Genomic DNA, 15,052 nt, shown 5'->3' with positions numbered 1-15,052 from the left:
TGTTGCCCAGGCTGGAGTGCGATGGTGCAATCTTGGCTCACCGCAACCTCTGCCTCCCAGGTTCAAGCGATTCTCCCGCCTCAGCCTCCTGAGTAGCTGAGATTACAGGTATGTGCCACCACATCCAGCTAATTTTGTATTTTTAGTAGAGACGGGTTTTCTGCATGTTGGTCAGGCTGGTCTTGAACTCCCAACCTCAGGTGATTCACCCGCCTCGGCCTCCCAAAGTGCCAGGATTACAGGCGTGAGCCACTGCGCGCAGCCTTCTGAATTTTTTTTATCATAACTTTGGCATAGATTTTGAGGAGTGGGATTAGAATAAAAAGGTGTGGGCTTAGGTTTATGATTTATGATGCACATGCCCAAGATCACTTTTCAAAAGGGCTGTGGGAGAGGAGTTCTAGAAATGTGACAGATACCCAGATTCTAGAAAAACCAGACTCTGAGTAGGGAGGAAGGGGACACCCAAGTCACTCAAAGGGCTCTTGGCCAGAGGAAGGTCATCTGGGAGGGGCTGAGCTCTGCCCATCACCTGTGCTCTGTGAGCAGGTGCACGCTGAAGCTGAGATAGAAGACACAGCAGCCCTGTGAACCCTGCAGGCCTAGCTCAGCTCGCAGCACTGGGTGGGCTCGCCGGGCCGGCTCAGGTTCAACAGAAGCTGCTGTGCACACTGGTTTCCTCTTACTTTCTAAGACAGTTCCTTCTGAAAACTGCAATCAGGCCAGGCGCAATGGTTCACACCTGTAATCCCAGCACTTTGGGAGGCCGAGGTGGGCGGATCACCTGAGGTCAGGAGTTTCAGACCAGCCTGGCCAACATAGTGAAACCCTGTCTCTACTAAAAATACAAAAAATTAGCTGGGCAATGTGGCAGGCACCCATAATCCCAGCTACTTGAGAGGCTGAGGCAGGAGAATCACTTGAACCTGGGAGGTGGAGGTTGCGGTGAAACGAGATCGTGCCATTGTGCTCCAGCCTGGGCAACGAGAGCGAAACTCCGTCTCAAAAAACAAAAAAACTGAAAACTAAACTCTTGGTTTCAGTGAGCTACGGCATTATCAATAAATAGCACCATGACAGAGCCAGACAATGACAGCATCTGAGCCGTCTCTGAAAAGTGCAGAGGCTGGAACACTGAGACCCTGGAAGCCAGGCCCAGAATTTCTCCTTGGCCTGGTTTCCCTTCCCTCACCTCTCCCTTTCCTCTGCAGCCTACATCTTTGAGGGTACTGAGAAAAAACACCACCCAATTAGATTATTAAACAGTCCTGGAGTTTGTCCTGAGCACAGGTGGGGACCAAGGTGAGTGCTGAGCACGGCTCAGCAGCTGCCTCCTGAGCAGCGTCAGGGCTCCTTACCTGCCAGGGCTGGGATGGTGACTCGGTTCCACTCCCAAGGTTGGTCGTACTCATCGGCGGGCCTGTCATCATCCTGGGGCAGCTTGCTCTCCCGCAGTCGGGGGCTGACTGTGCTCTCCGAGTCCGAGTCAATACTTTGGCCTTCAGGTTCGTAAGGGGTGTCATATAACTGGATACCTTTATGTTGGGACCGGACGCTTTCCTGCCTCTGAAATTCTGCAGGCAAAAAGGAAGGAAGCAGAGATTAAATGGAAGTGTGGTATGCACTTCCTCACCTGGATTCGCACCCAGAAACACCACAAACTCAGAGCTGCCAGTGGGGTGGTGAGGGTGACAGAGAGACAGACCTCTGTCTGGGTTTTACCTACCCCACCACCCCTCAATGCTGTGTCTCTGCTCTTCCTGGGCCAGGCTTGCTCACAAGGCTCACAGGCTGGCAGACCGAATGACAGCCCTGCCTCCATCCACTCATGAATCTCAGTCTTAAGAGGCAGAGCCCAGATGTGAACATGATGCTCCAGGTGTGTCCTGATGTCCACCCAGAACACGCAGAGCTTCTGACTCCTTGCTTCATAGGCAGGCTGGGGTCTTTCCCTCTAGGGCAGTTCCTTGCCCTCTTTGGACTTTCAGTCGTCATCTGTACAAGGAAAAGACTAGGCCATGCAGTTCCCACAAGCTCCCAGTTTCCACCTGCTCACACATTCATTTAAAAGAACCAGCAAGAGCCTCCCCAAGGAGACCAGAGGCCACTTTTCTCTCCTGCAAAGGCTGAGTGACCCCTTCCCTTTATTTCTACCTCCCTTAGAACATCTTCTAAACAGACTGAATTCATTTAGGGATTTGAGAGGGTGTCCAGCTTCACTTCTGAATAAAGAAAGAAAGCTCTTAATCTTCTAGAGAAGATGCTAAGGCCTGGCACTGGTGTGGGCTGAGGGGTGACTGCCTGTCTAGATGAGGTCCCAGACAGGAGGTGTTCATTTTGTCTGCTGCTCAGTCCTGGGAGGCCAGTGGTAGCTGGCAGGATGGATGCTAGGATGCTAACATCAGGCACTTCCCGGTCAAACAGGGAAATTTGACCTGCTCTTTGATCATGGATACTATGTGCATGGCCTGAGCGGGGAATGTGGGGAAGGTTTACCATGGAGGTTGGTTTCAGGAACCCCACTGTTCCCACAACATGTGCCTAAATTGCCATCATGCTTGGCAGCAACGGGGACTCAGTGCAGGACCTGGGAGTGGCAGGGCAGGAGGGAAGGGAGATGGCATTTGAACCGTCAGCTCTGACAACTGAAAACAGGAGAGGGGCAGCTTCCTGGTGGTAGGACCAGGACAAGCCAATGCAATGAGGCTGGAAAGAAGGTGCTTGCTGCCTACTTCATTTTTTATTGTGGTAAAATACATATAACAACATTGAGCACTTTATTTTATTTTATTATTTTAGATGGAGTCTCACTCTGTTACCCAGGCTGAAGTGCAGTGGTACAATCTCAGCTCACTGCAAACTCTGCCTCCCGGGTTTACACGATTCTTGTGTCTTAGCCTCCCAAATAGCTAGGAACACAAATGTGCACCACCACACCTGGCTAATTTTTGTATTTTTAGTGGAGACGGGGTTTTGCCATGTTGGCCAGGCTGGCCTCGAACTCCTGACCTCATGTGATCTGCCTACCTCCACCTCCCAAAGTGCTGGGATTACAGGTGTGAGCCACCACACCCAGCCAACAAGACCATTTTAGCCATTATTAATGTACAATTCAGTGGCATTAGGTACATTCACACTGTTGGTAACCTTTGGCACCATCCATCTCTAGAACGTTTTCATCTTCCCAAACTGAAACCCTGTACCCATTAAACACTAACTCCCCATTATCCCTCCCCAGCCTCCACAATTACCCTTCTACTTTCTGTCTCTATGAATCTGATCAGTCTAGGCACATCCTGAACAACGTGGAATCATTCAGTTTTATAATGTTGTAGCATGTGTATGACTTTCCTTTTTCAGGCTAATATTCTATCATTATGTATATTCACTGTCCATGTTGGCTAGAGCACCAGGTCCAAGGAGGTGAGGGAGTAGACGTGAGGCTTGATGCAAACAGGGTGAGGACTATAAGTGAGCTATTTCAATGCTCTCTTGAGGCCTTCCCAAAATCAGAATTCTGATGGCATAAAGATATGGCAGAAGACACGGGAGTTATGCTCCTTGAAGAGCAGCTGATAAAACACACACAAATGACATCAGCCCTTCTGAGAAAGAGAGCTGCTTTCAGGCTGGGCTTTATGATCCAGGTCGGCTCATGTGGACACACGCCCTGATGAAACAGAAGCTAAGGATGCTGTGCCTGTGATTGTTAGTATTTACATGAATTAGCTTTATGCTAGTATTTCCTAAACTTTATTGAGTCATGTGACTTCACGACTTGGGCCATTTCTGCCTACCAGTTGGGTGGTTACTTACCATTTTTATTTATCTTGCCTCACTTTTTAGATAAAATAACTCATTTAAAAAGGAGAATTTGGATCACCATCCCATAAGCCATCATTCTTTGCCAAAAATAGATACTAAGCAGAATGAATGAGAACCAACAATGCCTGCCGGGAAGTTGAGCGTGGGGCTTGCTTTCTCTGCTGAGAGGGGAGATTTGCAAGTGTTGGAGAGCCACTGGGAAATGCAATCAGCAAACAGACACTTTCTCTGGCAAATATGAATAATGTTCTCTCTCCAGAAAGAGAAAGAAAAAAAAGGGAAAAATCTTCTCACTATGTAGTTCTCAGGACACCTAATATCACATCTATGAGAAGGTGTCCCATACTTTGGTAAACATAGCTTTTGTTGGGTCCCATGAGTAAACTGGGATCATTTATTAATTTTGAGGATGATGCTTCCTTTTTTTTTTTTTTACAGAGGGAGGAACAGGAAAAGAGAAGGGAAAAGCTATAGAGTGGTAGGACTTTGTCACTTTAAGGTGAAGACCAACTGTTAAGCACGGTGGACAACTTCATTAATCACTAAATCTACCAAACTATCTAATCTGCTACTTATTGCTTTGTAGGGTCCTCATCACCTGGATTCGTCTTCCTCAGTTCCTAGGAGTGAAGTCTAGCCTCCTGTCTGCAGAATTCTGGGGGCTGAGGATACGGCAGCTGAGAAGGCACTGACCTGGGAAAACCACCTTCCTCTTCACCCTCCTTCACAAAAGCAAGACCAGCAACCACTCCTATGTACACAATTGATGAAGCACTTTTCATGCAATTCACCATTTAATCTAAAGGAACCACAAACAATTCACAGATGTACTTCCCGTTGGGCCCTGATAATCGTGAGTGCTTTTGCTCACTCTCACGCCAAAGAGATACTCAGTGAATGTGGTGGGATAAATGAAAGAGAACTGGCAGCCAGAAACCACTGTTTACCCCCAAATTCCAGATACTTTATGAAAGTCCCTGACAGCAGTGATAAAGGATCTGGGACAATATGCCAAATGCATACAGTTTAGTGTTACACAATATGCAGAAGAGATGGATATTCTACATAAACACCAGCCTTAAAGGGAAACATGTGCAGTGAACAGATTAGCTATTAAATCAGAGGGCTTGTACATACACTCTCATGCAGGATTTATTGTTCCAGAAGCATCTGCACCTTACCAAAGCTGGGCTAGTAATGGCATGCAGTTAGGGCAGGGGATGTTAAAATGGTAATCATTAAAACAAGCCTCCCCCCCATATTACATGGCGAATTCAAATTTTCATTAAGGCCCAGACAATAGGGAACAGTTAAGTAAATTATGGCCTGTTAACTGGATGGAATATTAAGCAGCCATTAAAATGATAAATCTGAAGATTATGTAGTGACATGGAAAACCGTGCATGAAATTATGCTAAGCTAAAAAGTAAAATGCAAGATTGTTTATGTGTGGAGGGCAAAGCATAACGCTGGCTTTTTAAACAAGTCTCAATGTGAGCAGGGCCCCACAGGGAATTCTGCTCCTTGCCTGGGCATTGGTAAATACCGACATCACACATTTGGCCTATAATATCTACACCGTGATGACAGCAACGTTGTAAGTACAGACATCCACAACACCAAGAGCTGTAAAACCCAATACAGGAAGGTAAACAGCTACTGTGTAGAGGAGAAGGGATTATCGCATAATTATTTTTGAAAGTTGTTTTAAATAATGAATAAAGACACTAGAGCAGAAAAAATGTGATTAAGATGAGGAGCACATGAAAGTAAATAGGATTTTAAGCCCCATGAGAGTAAATATGATTTTAAGCAGGTTGGGCTTCCAGGAGCTGTGTGTGTTTAGGAAGCAGCTGCCTTTCCCTGAGAAAATGCCCATTTGGGAGCATCTTCTCTCCTGGGAGAGGTTCACCAACAGCCCCAGGACATCAAAGGCCCTTGTGCCAGGCCAGCTTGCCAGATGTTGCTGTCTCCTGCCTAACTACCAGGCCCGTCCTCCTTACTAGCTGGGCCAATCCATGAGGGTCCAGAGACCGATCTCACAGGGGAGTCTGTGACCATATGTTTTAAGTCACAAGTTATCTGGACATCACCATCTACACATTCATGCAAAATGACCTTTAATATTAGGTGGCAGGCTGTAATTTCATGCCTCTTAGGCAGAGAGCAGAAACATTAACAGGGTGGGGGTTTCTGTTGACTTCTGTAGCAGAAAGGTTTGCAAGTAGAACTACATACATAGAAAGAACGGAAGAATAAAGCACTTTCTTTAGAATCAGAGAATGTTAGAACTGAAAGGGACCCTAAGAATTTGCCTGGGCCTGTTCACTAGGAGAGCTAGGCGGGTGTGCTGCCCACAGACTGTGGCTATGGTGGGGTCTGCCCATGGGAATGTGGAGAAGGTTAAGGGCTGGGGAAAGAGAGCAGACGATAATCCTGAGAGGATGTGATAGGGGTTTAAAAGATTGTCCAGTCCGCAAGCAACGAGCTATACTTTGCTCCAGTATTCACCAACTTTGTGCCTCCCTGAAAAAAAAAAAAAAAAAAAAAAAACCCACCAAAGTTGGGTGCAGTGGTTCATGCCTGTAACCCCAGCACTTTGGGAGGCCAAGGTGGGCAGATCGCTTGAGGTTAAGTGTCCGAGACCAGTCTGGCCAACATGATGAAACCCCATCTCTACTAATAATACAAAAATTAGCCGGGCATGGTGGTAGGCACCTGTAAAAGTTTTTGGTTTTCCAATGCATACAAAAGTTATATTTATATTATACTGTAGTATATTAAATGTGCAATACCACTGCCTTAAAAATATATAGTACCTTAATTAAAAAAATATTTTATTGTCAAAAACTGCTTACAATCATCTGGGCCTTCAGGGAGTCATCTTTTTGCTGGTGGAGGGTCTTGCTTTGATGTTGATGGTTGCCGACTGATCAGGGTGGTAGTTCCTGAAGGCCGAGGTGGCTGTGGAAATTCCTTTTTTCATGCCCCTCCCCACAACTGGGGACATTTCTTAAAATGAGACAATAAAATTTGCCACACAGATTGACTCTTCCTTTCACGAAAGATTTCTCTGTAGCGAAATGCTGTTTTATAACATTTTACAAACAGCAGAACTTTCAGAATTGGAGTCAATGTTTCAAACTCTGCTGCTGCTTTATCAACTAAGTTTATGTACTATTCTAAATCCTATGTTGTCATTTTAACAATGTTCCCAGCATCTTCACCAAGAATAGATTCTATCTCAAAAAAACTATCTTTGCTTATCCATAAGAAGCAACTCTTTATTTGTTCAAGTTTGATTATAAGAGTCCCACAATTCAGTCACATCTTCAGACTCCACTTCTAATGCTAGTTCTCTTGTTATTTTCATCATATTTGCAGTTACTTCCTCCACTGAAGTCCTGAAGGCCTCAAAGTCATCTGTGAGGATTGGACTCTTCTTCCAAACTCCTATTAATGTGGCTATTTTGACCTCCTTTCATGAATCACAAATGTGCTTAATGGCTTCTAGAACAGTAAATCTTCCCCAGAAGGTTTTCAATTCACTTTGCCCAGGTTCATCAGAGGAATCACTATCTCTGGCAGCTATAGCCTTATGAGACGTATTTGTTAAATAACAAGACTTCAAAGTTGAGATTACTTCTTGATCCATGGGCCGTAGAATGGATGTTGTTAGCAGGCATGAAAACAACATTCATCTCCTTGTACATCACCAGTAGAGCTCTTGGGTGACCAGGAACAGTGTCAATGAGCAGTAATATTTTTAAAGGAATCTTTTTTTCCTGAATAGTTGGTCTCAAAAGTGGGCTTAAAATATTCAATAAACCATGCTGTAAACAGAGAAACTGCCATCCAGGCTTCGTTGTTCCATTCACAGCACACGAGCAGGGTAGATTTAGTATAATTCTTAAGGGCTCTAGGATTTTTCAGAATGGCAAATGAGCATTGACTTCAACTTACAATCACCAGCTGCATGAGTCCCTAACAAGAGGCAGCTTGTCCTCTGAAGCTTTGAAGGCAGGCATTGACTTCTCCTCTTTTGCTCTGAAAGTCCTAGATGGCATCTTCTTCCAGTAGAAGGCTGCTTTGTCTACATTGAAAATCTGTTGTTTTGCGTAGCCGCCTTCATCAATGATCTTAGCAAGATCTTCTGGATAACTTGCTGCAGCTTCTACATCAGCACTTGCTCCTTCACCATACACTTCCATGTTATGGAGATGGCTCCTTTCCTTAAACCTCAGGAATCAACCTCTGTTAGCTTTTCTGAAGCTTCCTCCACTCTTTCAGCCTTCACAGAATTGAAGAGTTAGGGCCTTGCTCCAGATTAGGCTTTAAGGGAATTTGTGGCTGGTTTGAGCTTCTATCCAGACCAAACTCTCTCCATAACGGCAATAAGGCTGTTTTGCTTTCTTTTCGATTGTGTATTCGCAGGAGTGACACTTTTAATTTTCTCTAACAACTTTCCCTTTGCATCCACAACCTGGGTAACTATTCGGTGCAAGAGGCCTACCTTTTGGCCAATTTCGGTTTTTGACATGCCTTCCCCTGTAGGCCTATTTCTAAGGTTTTGGTTTAAAGTGAGAGATGTGTGACTCTTCCTTTCCTTTGAACATGTAGAGGCCATTGTTGAATTATTAATAGGCCTAATTTCAATATTGTTGTGTTTTACAGGATAGAAAGGCCCAAGGAGAGGGAAAGAGATGGAGGAATGGCCAGTCAGTGGAGCAGTCAGAACACACATAACATTTATTAAGTTCGCCGTCTTATGTGGGTGCAGTTTGTGGTGCCCCAAAACAATGACAATAGTAACATCAAAGATCACTGATCACAGGCCACTGTAACAGCTATAATAATAAAGAAGGTTTGAAATATGAGAATTACCAAAATGTGACACAGAGACACAAAGTGAGCGCATGCTGTTGGAAAAATGATGCTGACAGACTTACTAGACAGAAGGCTGCCACAAACTTTCATTTTGTAAAAAAATGCAATACCTGCAAACCACAATGAAATGATGCACAATAAAATGAAGTATGCCTAAACATTTTATTATGGAGAGTCTCAAAATCTCTATTTTGAAAGAGGATGGGCCAGACGTGGTGGCTCACGCCTGTAATCCTAGCACTTTGGGAGGCCGGGGCGGGGCGGGGTGGATCACCTGAGGACAGGAGTTCGAGACCAGCCTGGCCAACATGGTTAAACCCCGTCTCTACTAAAAATACAAAAATTAGCTGAGTGTGGTGGTAGGCACCTATAATCCCAGCTACTGGGAAGGCTGAGGCAGGAGAATCGCTTGTACCCAGGGGGCAGAGGTTGCAGTGAGCTGAGACTGCGCCACTTTACTCCAGCCTGGGCAAAAGAGCAAAACTCCGTCTCAAAAAAAAATGGATAAGCAGGCTGGGCGTGGTGACTCATGCCTGTAATCCCACCACTTTGGGAGGCTGAGGTGGGCAGATCATGAATTCAGGAGATTGAAACCATCCCAGTTAACACGGTGAAACCCTGTCTCTACTAAAAATAGAAAAAAAAAATTAGCCAGGTATGGTGGCACACACCTGTAGTCCTAGCTAGTCGGGAGGCCAAGGCAGAAGAATCGCTTGAACCTGGTAGGTGGAGATTGAGGTGAGCCAAGATCACGCTATTGCACTCCAGCCTGGGCAACAAGAGCGAAACTCTGTCTCAAAAAAAAAAAAAAAAAAAAAGGATAAGCATCTAATGAAATGATACGTAACAGGCCCTATGGTAAACATCAGAAGAAACCTGTTCTTTACCTCTTTACCTTCTCTTCAGGAACAGAGGAAAAAAGGCTTGGGTTTGCTCTCTGGAAACCTGAGGGCAAGGAAATCAGCAGCCTCTCTGGTGCCCAGTCCCCATCTTTTCCAGCAGTGCTGGCATCCACCTGTCCTCGCAACCAACCAAGTATCTACTGAATGCCCAATAGGAGAAGAGACGAAGAGGAATGAGATGCAGTCCTGGCCTTCATGAAGCCCTTGGTAGCAGAGGGCAGAGCTCCCAACAGGGATAGACACTCAGCCTCCTTAATGGGAGCAGACTTGATACCACGATCTGATAACTAAGAGACAGGTTTCCATTGGGGGAACCTGGGAGAGCCTTAAAGAACTTAGACAGGAGGTCATAGCACAGTGATGTGGCGGAGAAAATGGGTACCAGAGGAAGAACCAAGGCAGAGGTCTAGGGAATCAGAAGCTTAAGGTATACATGAGGTTGCTCGGGAGGGCTGGGGACTGACAGGTGCCCAGTGACAGATGATGCTGGAGGCAGATGGAAGGGGGTTTATGGATGGCCTTAAAAGTACTGCATGGCAGCACCCCCAGGAGTGGTTAAGGAGTGATGCCCAGGTACCTCTGGGCAGGGAGGAGCTGGGCAGGACACAGGCTGGCACAGACGTGCAGGAGCCTCGCTGGAAATGATAGACGCTGGCCTGTAGGCCCTTCACCTTTAATTTTCCCAGATGGGCTTGTCTGGGAATCCATACCACTCCCTAATCATAGGGTGGCAGAGCTAGGTAGAGTTGTATGGCTCTCCATTCCCAGGCCCTGCCACTACCTCTCGGCCCAGGAAATCTCTATTCTGCCAGTGGTGGGCATGCCATCTGATCTCTCTCACATGGCTTTGCAGCCACCGGGGATCTGTGCCCGAGACGCCAGCGTTGCAGGTAGATTAGGCTCAGGGCCCCAGCGATGTCAGGAAGGGCTGCATTACTAGAATGATGCACTTACCACTTGCCAGGGCTGCTCCTCGCCAACTACCTGGAGGGAGGCAAAGCCCTGGGTCCAGTGAACCAACAGCCACAGCAGCACTGTGTACTGAAAACACCGATCCCACTAGACTGCTTAGCCTGAATCCTGGCTCCAACAGGTGACCTGGGGCAAGTTACCTCAGTTTCCTCATCTCTAGAGGGGAGACAACGGCACCCACTGGAGGAAGGATGTTACGAGGATTAAATGAATCCATATACGTCAGGTGTTTAGAACACTGCCTGGTGCAAAGAAGGTGTTTTGTGAATATTGTCACTTCAATGACCACTCCTGGGCACTTCCTTGGAGTCCCATCTCCCAGACTCTTCCTCCTCCGAGGCTGTCTTTGCCCGCAGAGCCACAGAAGGCCTGCTGACTGGAGCCTCACAGGCCAACAATGCACTGGGAATGGGAGGGTCCCAATAACAACCTTTAAGCCTGTTCCCATTTCTGGGTCCACAACTCCCGAGGCCAGTGCCGCTTTGATAATCTGACACTCCCACATAGGAGCCAAGTTCTAGGTCAGCTCTTTTACATAACACAAAACACACAGGGAAGGTCTCATGTATGTCTAGTCACCCCATTTTAGAGATGGGGAAACTGAGGCCAGGGGAAGGGAAGAAAGTCACAGGGACTAGGCCCCAGGCTCCTTAACTCCTGGACCAGGGCTCTCCTGGCCTTTTCCAGATGCTTTCTGGCATTTTTTTTTTTTTTTAATCAGTCAGTCTTGGTTTTGGTCTTCTGGGGGCCAGGGCATCTATTGCAGTCAGGTCTCTGAGGTGTTAAAAGCATACCGGGCACCACGGGGTGAGTGATGAGCTCCGCGGAGTGAGTGATGAGCTCCGCAGGAGTGGCAGGCGGCTCTTCCTAATTAGACACGCGGCAAAACCAGCCAAGTTCCAGGTGCCACATCAAAAGGGAGACGACTTCCCCCCCATCTAAACCATTCAAACATCTGCTGGAGAAGAATCCTCCCCCCAACCAGGGTGCTTTTAGCGTCTGAATTCAGGGGTCCCTCAGAGGCTGAGGGCAAGTGGCACGGAACAGCAGGGGGCCTCTGGGGTGGATGCTGCAGGATGGCAAGGGCAGAGCAGGGCAGGGCAGCTCAGAGACAGAGCTGGAGCCACCCCAACCGTCACACGGCAGGAGGCCCCACCTCCTCCTCCTCTATCTAGTCTAGTTTCCGGAGCTGTCTAGGAGCCAGGAGACTGACTAATTGGAGTTCTTCTGTCATCTCTTTTCCAGGCGTGCACAGAAACACCCAAGCAACAGAGGGCGGGCTCTGCGGAAGCAGGGCTGTGGGACAAGAACAATGGTCACCTCGGAAGCAGAGCAGGGCCTGTGGCTGCCTGGTTGAACCTGTACTGCCTGATCTTTTATGCTCAGCCCGAGGGCAAGGGAAAGGCCCAAGTCTGGAGTCAGGGTGCCTGGGTTTGCTCCCTTCCCTTGGTCATCTGTACAGGGACAGGGTCTTCTCTTGAGCCCCTCTGGCCTGAAGTACTAGAAGAGAGACAAAGCCTGCAAACCTGATGACGACCAACTGCTTTCATTGTGAATAAAAAGGCCACGTGGACCTCACCGTGCAGCTCTGCAATGATCCAGTATCCTTCAGCCCTGCCGTCACTCTGCATCTTCCAGTGACTGCCTTTGCGTGCGGAGGCCTCTGAGCCGCTGCAGGCCCAGGTTCTGGCGCCATCCCCTGTGGAGACTCATTGAGGCGAGCTTGCTGCTCTGGGAGCCAAAAGCAGGGGGCGAATGGGCCTCCCTTTAAAGGAGCCACGTCTGCTTAGGAGACTGCTAAATCCTCGTTGACTGCAAGATCCAACTTCATAGGCAAGTGGGATGCCTGCTTTTCTTCCTCAAATACCCACTGAGCCCCTGCTATATGCCACGTTGGACCCGAGACCAGATGCTGAGCACTAGATGCATTAGATAAGACTCCTGCCTCCTAGGGAACTCATGGCTTAGCAGGAGAAACGGGACACCACCGTCTGTAAGCACTGAGTTGGACAGTAGTGATGAGTGAGTGCCTGCCTGTGCCAGGCACTGTCCTGTGTCCCGGGCACTGGGAGTAAATTACTCCTCATCCTCAAAACAGACAGGCAAGAGTTATACTGCATTTTATCATTCAGAAACTGAGGTTCAGACAGGAGCAGAGGCTAAGCCAGGACAAGCCTAGTTCTGCCTGCCTCCCAGGGCCCTAGAGTGGTGCATGTACCAGCAGCTCGGTGGAGGCAGAAAGGAAATCCAGCCCTAGGATTCAGTAAAACTTCAGGGTGGAGGTGGCATTTCACAGAATCTCAAGTCCTGATGCAAGGAGACACCTTGAGGGCCAGGGATACTGACTGACCTGCCTGGTGTCACAAACAGTAAGGGGTGGGCCCAGGTGTAGAAGGCTCTCCAGGCGAGGAGGAAGATGAGGCCATCAGGAGAAAGGGGAACTGCAGCAGGACAAGCATAAACCAAGTCTGGGAGAGAGGTAAGCTGGGGGATGTTGAGGTGAAAATCAGGGTTCCTGTTGTCCTAAGCCTAATGCTCATGAGGTAGAAGGAAACAGGGAATGGCCCCCACAGAAGGTGGGGCCAGACTATGGAGGATCTGGGATGCCAGGACTAGGGGTGCAGACTCTAAAGGCAGGAAACTGGGAAAGGTAGACCAGGAGCCTTCATCGGGTTTGTGCTTCACATACACAAAATCCTTTAAGAAGCTGGCAGGAAACGGGGGTGTGGTAACTAGATACTGATAATCTGAAGGTTGGGCCTTCCAAACAACTAGGGCTCCACCCTTTCAAGAAGTGGGCAGAAGATGCCGAGGGCTCCAGAAAGCAAAACACACTCCTGTGAACAGCCCCCAGATGTGGAAATGCTGGCACATCCACCGGGATGAGGAGCAGGGGCTGGGCTAGCATGGGAGGCACCAGCATCCTCAGGCCAACTGTGACAGGGCGGGCATCCCCGGGGTCCCTGTGCTGCAGACAGAGCCAGGGCTCAGCAGGACTTCACAGGGCAGCGGCACACACAGACAGATGTGCATCTGAGCTTGTGCCTTCTGAGTATCGACAGACCACAGTTGCACGAAGGGCCAGCGCCCCACACACGCGATCTTCCAGTCTGCTGAGCACGGTGAGGTCTCCACCTCCAGAGAGGCCTGGGGCCACACTCTAATGAGGTAAAGCCACAGGGGACAGGCTTTCACGCCAGACCAGTCACGGCTACACCCCTTACCCTGTGGGGGCTTCCCTGCTCACCAAGTGGCTTCACCTGCAGTTCTCACAGAACCTCACAGAGCGAGCCTCAGAGGGGCTGTGGTGCAACCAGGCCCTTCCCCGCCTGACTGCTGCCAAGTCCACAGCTCAGACAAGCTCAGTGGTGGGGCCAAGGTCTCAAAAACTCAACTGTCAACAGTGCAGTAATCACCATTCTAGGAACACTGCATGCTGGGGTCTGCGCTAAGTGCATGCCATCCAGCTTCTCGTTTAACTCTCAAGACAACCCCATGAGGTGGTACCCCTCAGACACTGGCATTTTATGGACGGCCACAGGGCAATCAAGGAAGGGATGGAGGCGGCCTGGCTCCGAAGTCCATGTCCTTAACTGTGCAGCCATCTACCCTGCCTTTCCGGCCCAAGTCGGTGTTCCCTCCACTCCCCTAGGGACAAAAGAACACGGTCACATTCAGGTCAGCAAGAGAGGCAGGCGCTGGAAGAGCCCAGTCCCAGCTCCAGCTCTGTCCTGATCCCACCAGGCTGAGTGACACCAGGCAAGTCGCTTTCTCTCTCTGGCTGTCAGCTGGTCATCAGTCAGGGTCACTGGAGTAATCTCAGGCTCCCCGCCCTCTAGCCTTGAGGTTGATCTGATCACACGCAGCTCCCCACAGGATTCATCATGGTCGGGGGGCCTGGGAGGAAAGCCTGAGGTGGGTATCACGAGGAAGAGAGTGGCCCACCAAGGAGGTATTCAGCACATTCTAGATGCGTCAGAGGGGTGACCAACACAGGCTGCTGGTGCCAGTCTGGCTGGTGCTTAGTGGTTACAAACTGGCAGTGGAGGCAGGGTGCCAGTTGCCTAGAGCAGAGCCACGGTCCTCTGCTGGGGAAGACCTTCCCCTCTACATATATACCCTAGGGGCCCTGGTCACCTGGGCTGAGGTACCCCTCACCACATGCCAGCCTTCCCAGCCAAAGTGGCCAAACCCCACCTGTATACCTGGGGCTCATCACAGGGTCACGGCCTCAAGCTGAGGGGTGCTGTTGACAATGTGCTCAGTGCCCAGTACAGCTGCCCTGGCGGAAGCAACTTGCTGAGATCTTGGCACGTGCTCTGCCCACCCTTCTTCACTTTGGAACTGCTTCAAGAGAGGCACTAATCCCCCCAGGGACTGAGAGACAACCTTTGCCTTCTGGATAACAATGAGGAGGCTGCCAGCCTGGGACCAGCCTGGCTCCCCGCTCACCGGCTGTGTGACCT

The 15,052-nt window shown here is 48.9% G+C and overlaps 1 protein-coding gene across 4 annotated transcripts in view; it reads right to left on the bottom strand.

Moving 5' to 3' along the window:
* SHB (SH2 domain containing adaptor protein B) overlaps positions 1–15,052 on the bottom strand; it is a 149,294-nt gene that overhangs the window by 54,131 nt on the left and 80,111 nt on the right. For all 4 annotated transcript variants that reach the window (XM_077965687.1, XM_015117416.2, XM_077965686.1 and 1 more), the window contains exon 3: positions 1,359–1,574. In XM_077965687.1, coding sequence (XP_077821813.1) covers positions 1,359–1,574 — 216 coding nt within the window. The remainder of the gene's footprint in view (positions 1–1,358; positions 1,575–15,052) is intronic.

Source organism: Macaca mulatta, chromosome 15 (assembly GCF_049350105.2).
Source record: "Macaca mulatta isolate MMU2019108-1 chromosome 15, T2T-MMU8v2.0, whole genome shotgun sequence".
Taxonomy (NCBI): domain Eukaryota; kingdom Metazoa; phylum Chordata; class Mammalia; order Primates; family Cercopithecidae; genus Macaca; species Macaca mulatta.
This window is presented reverse-complemented; position numbering and strand designations above follow the sequence as displayed.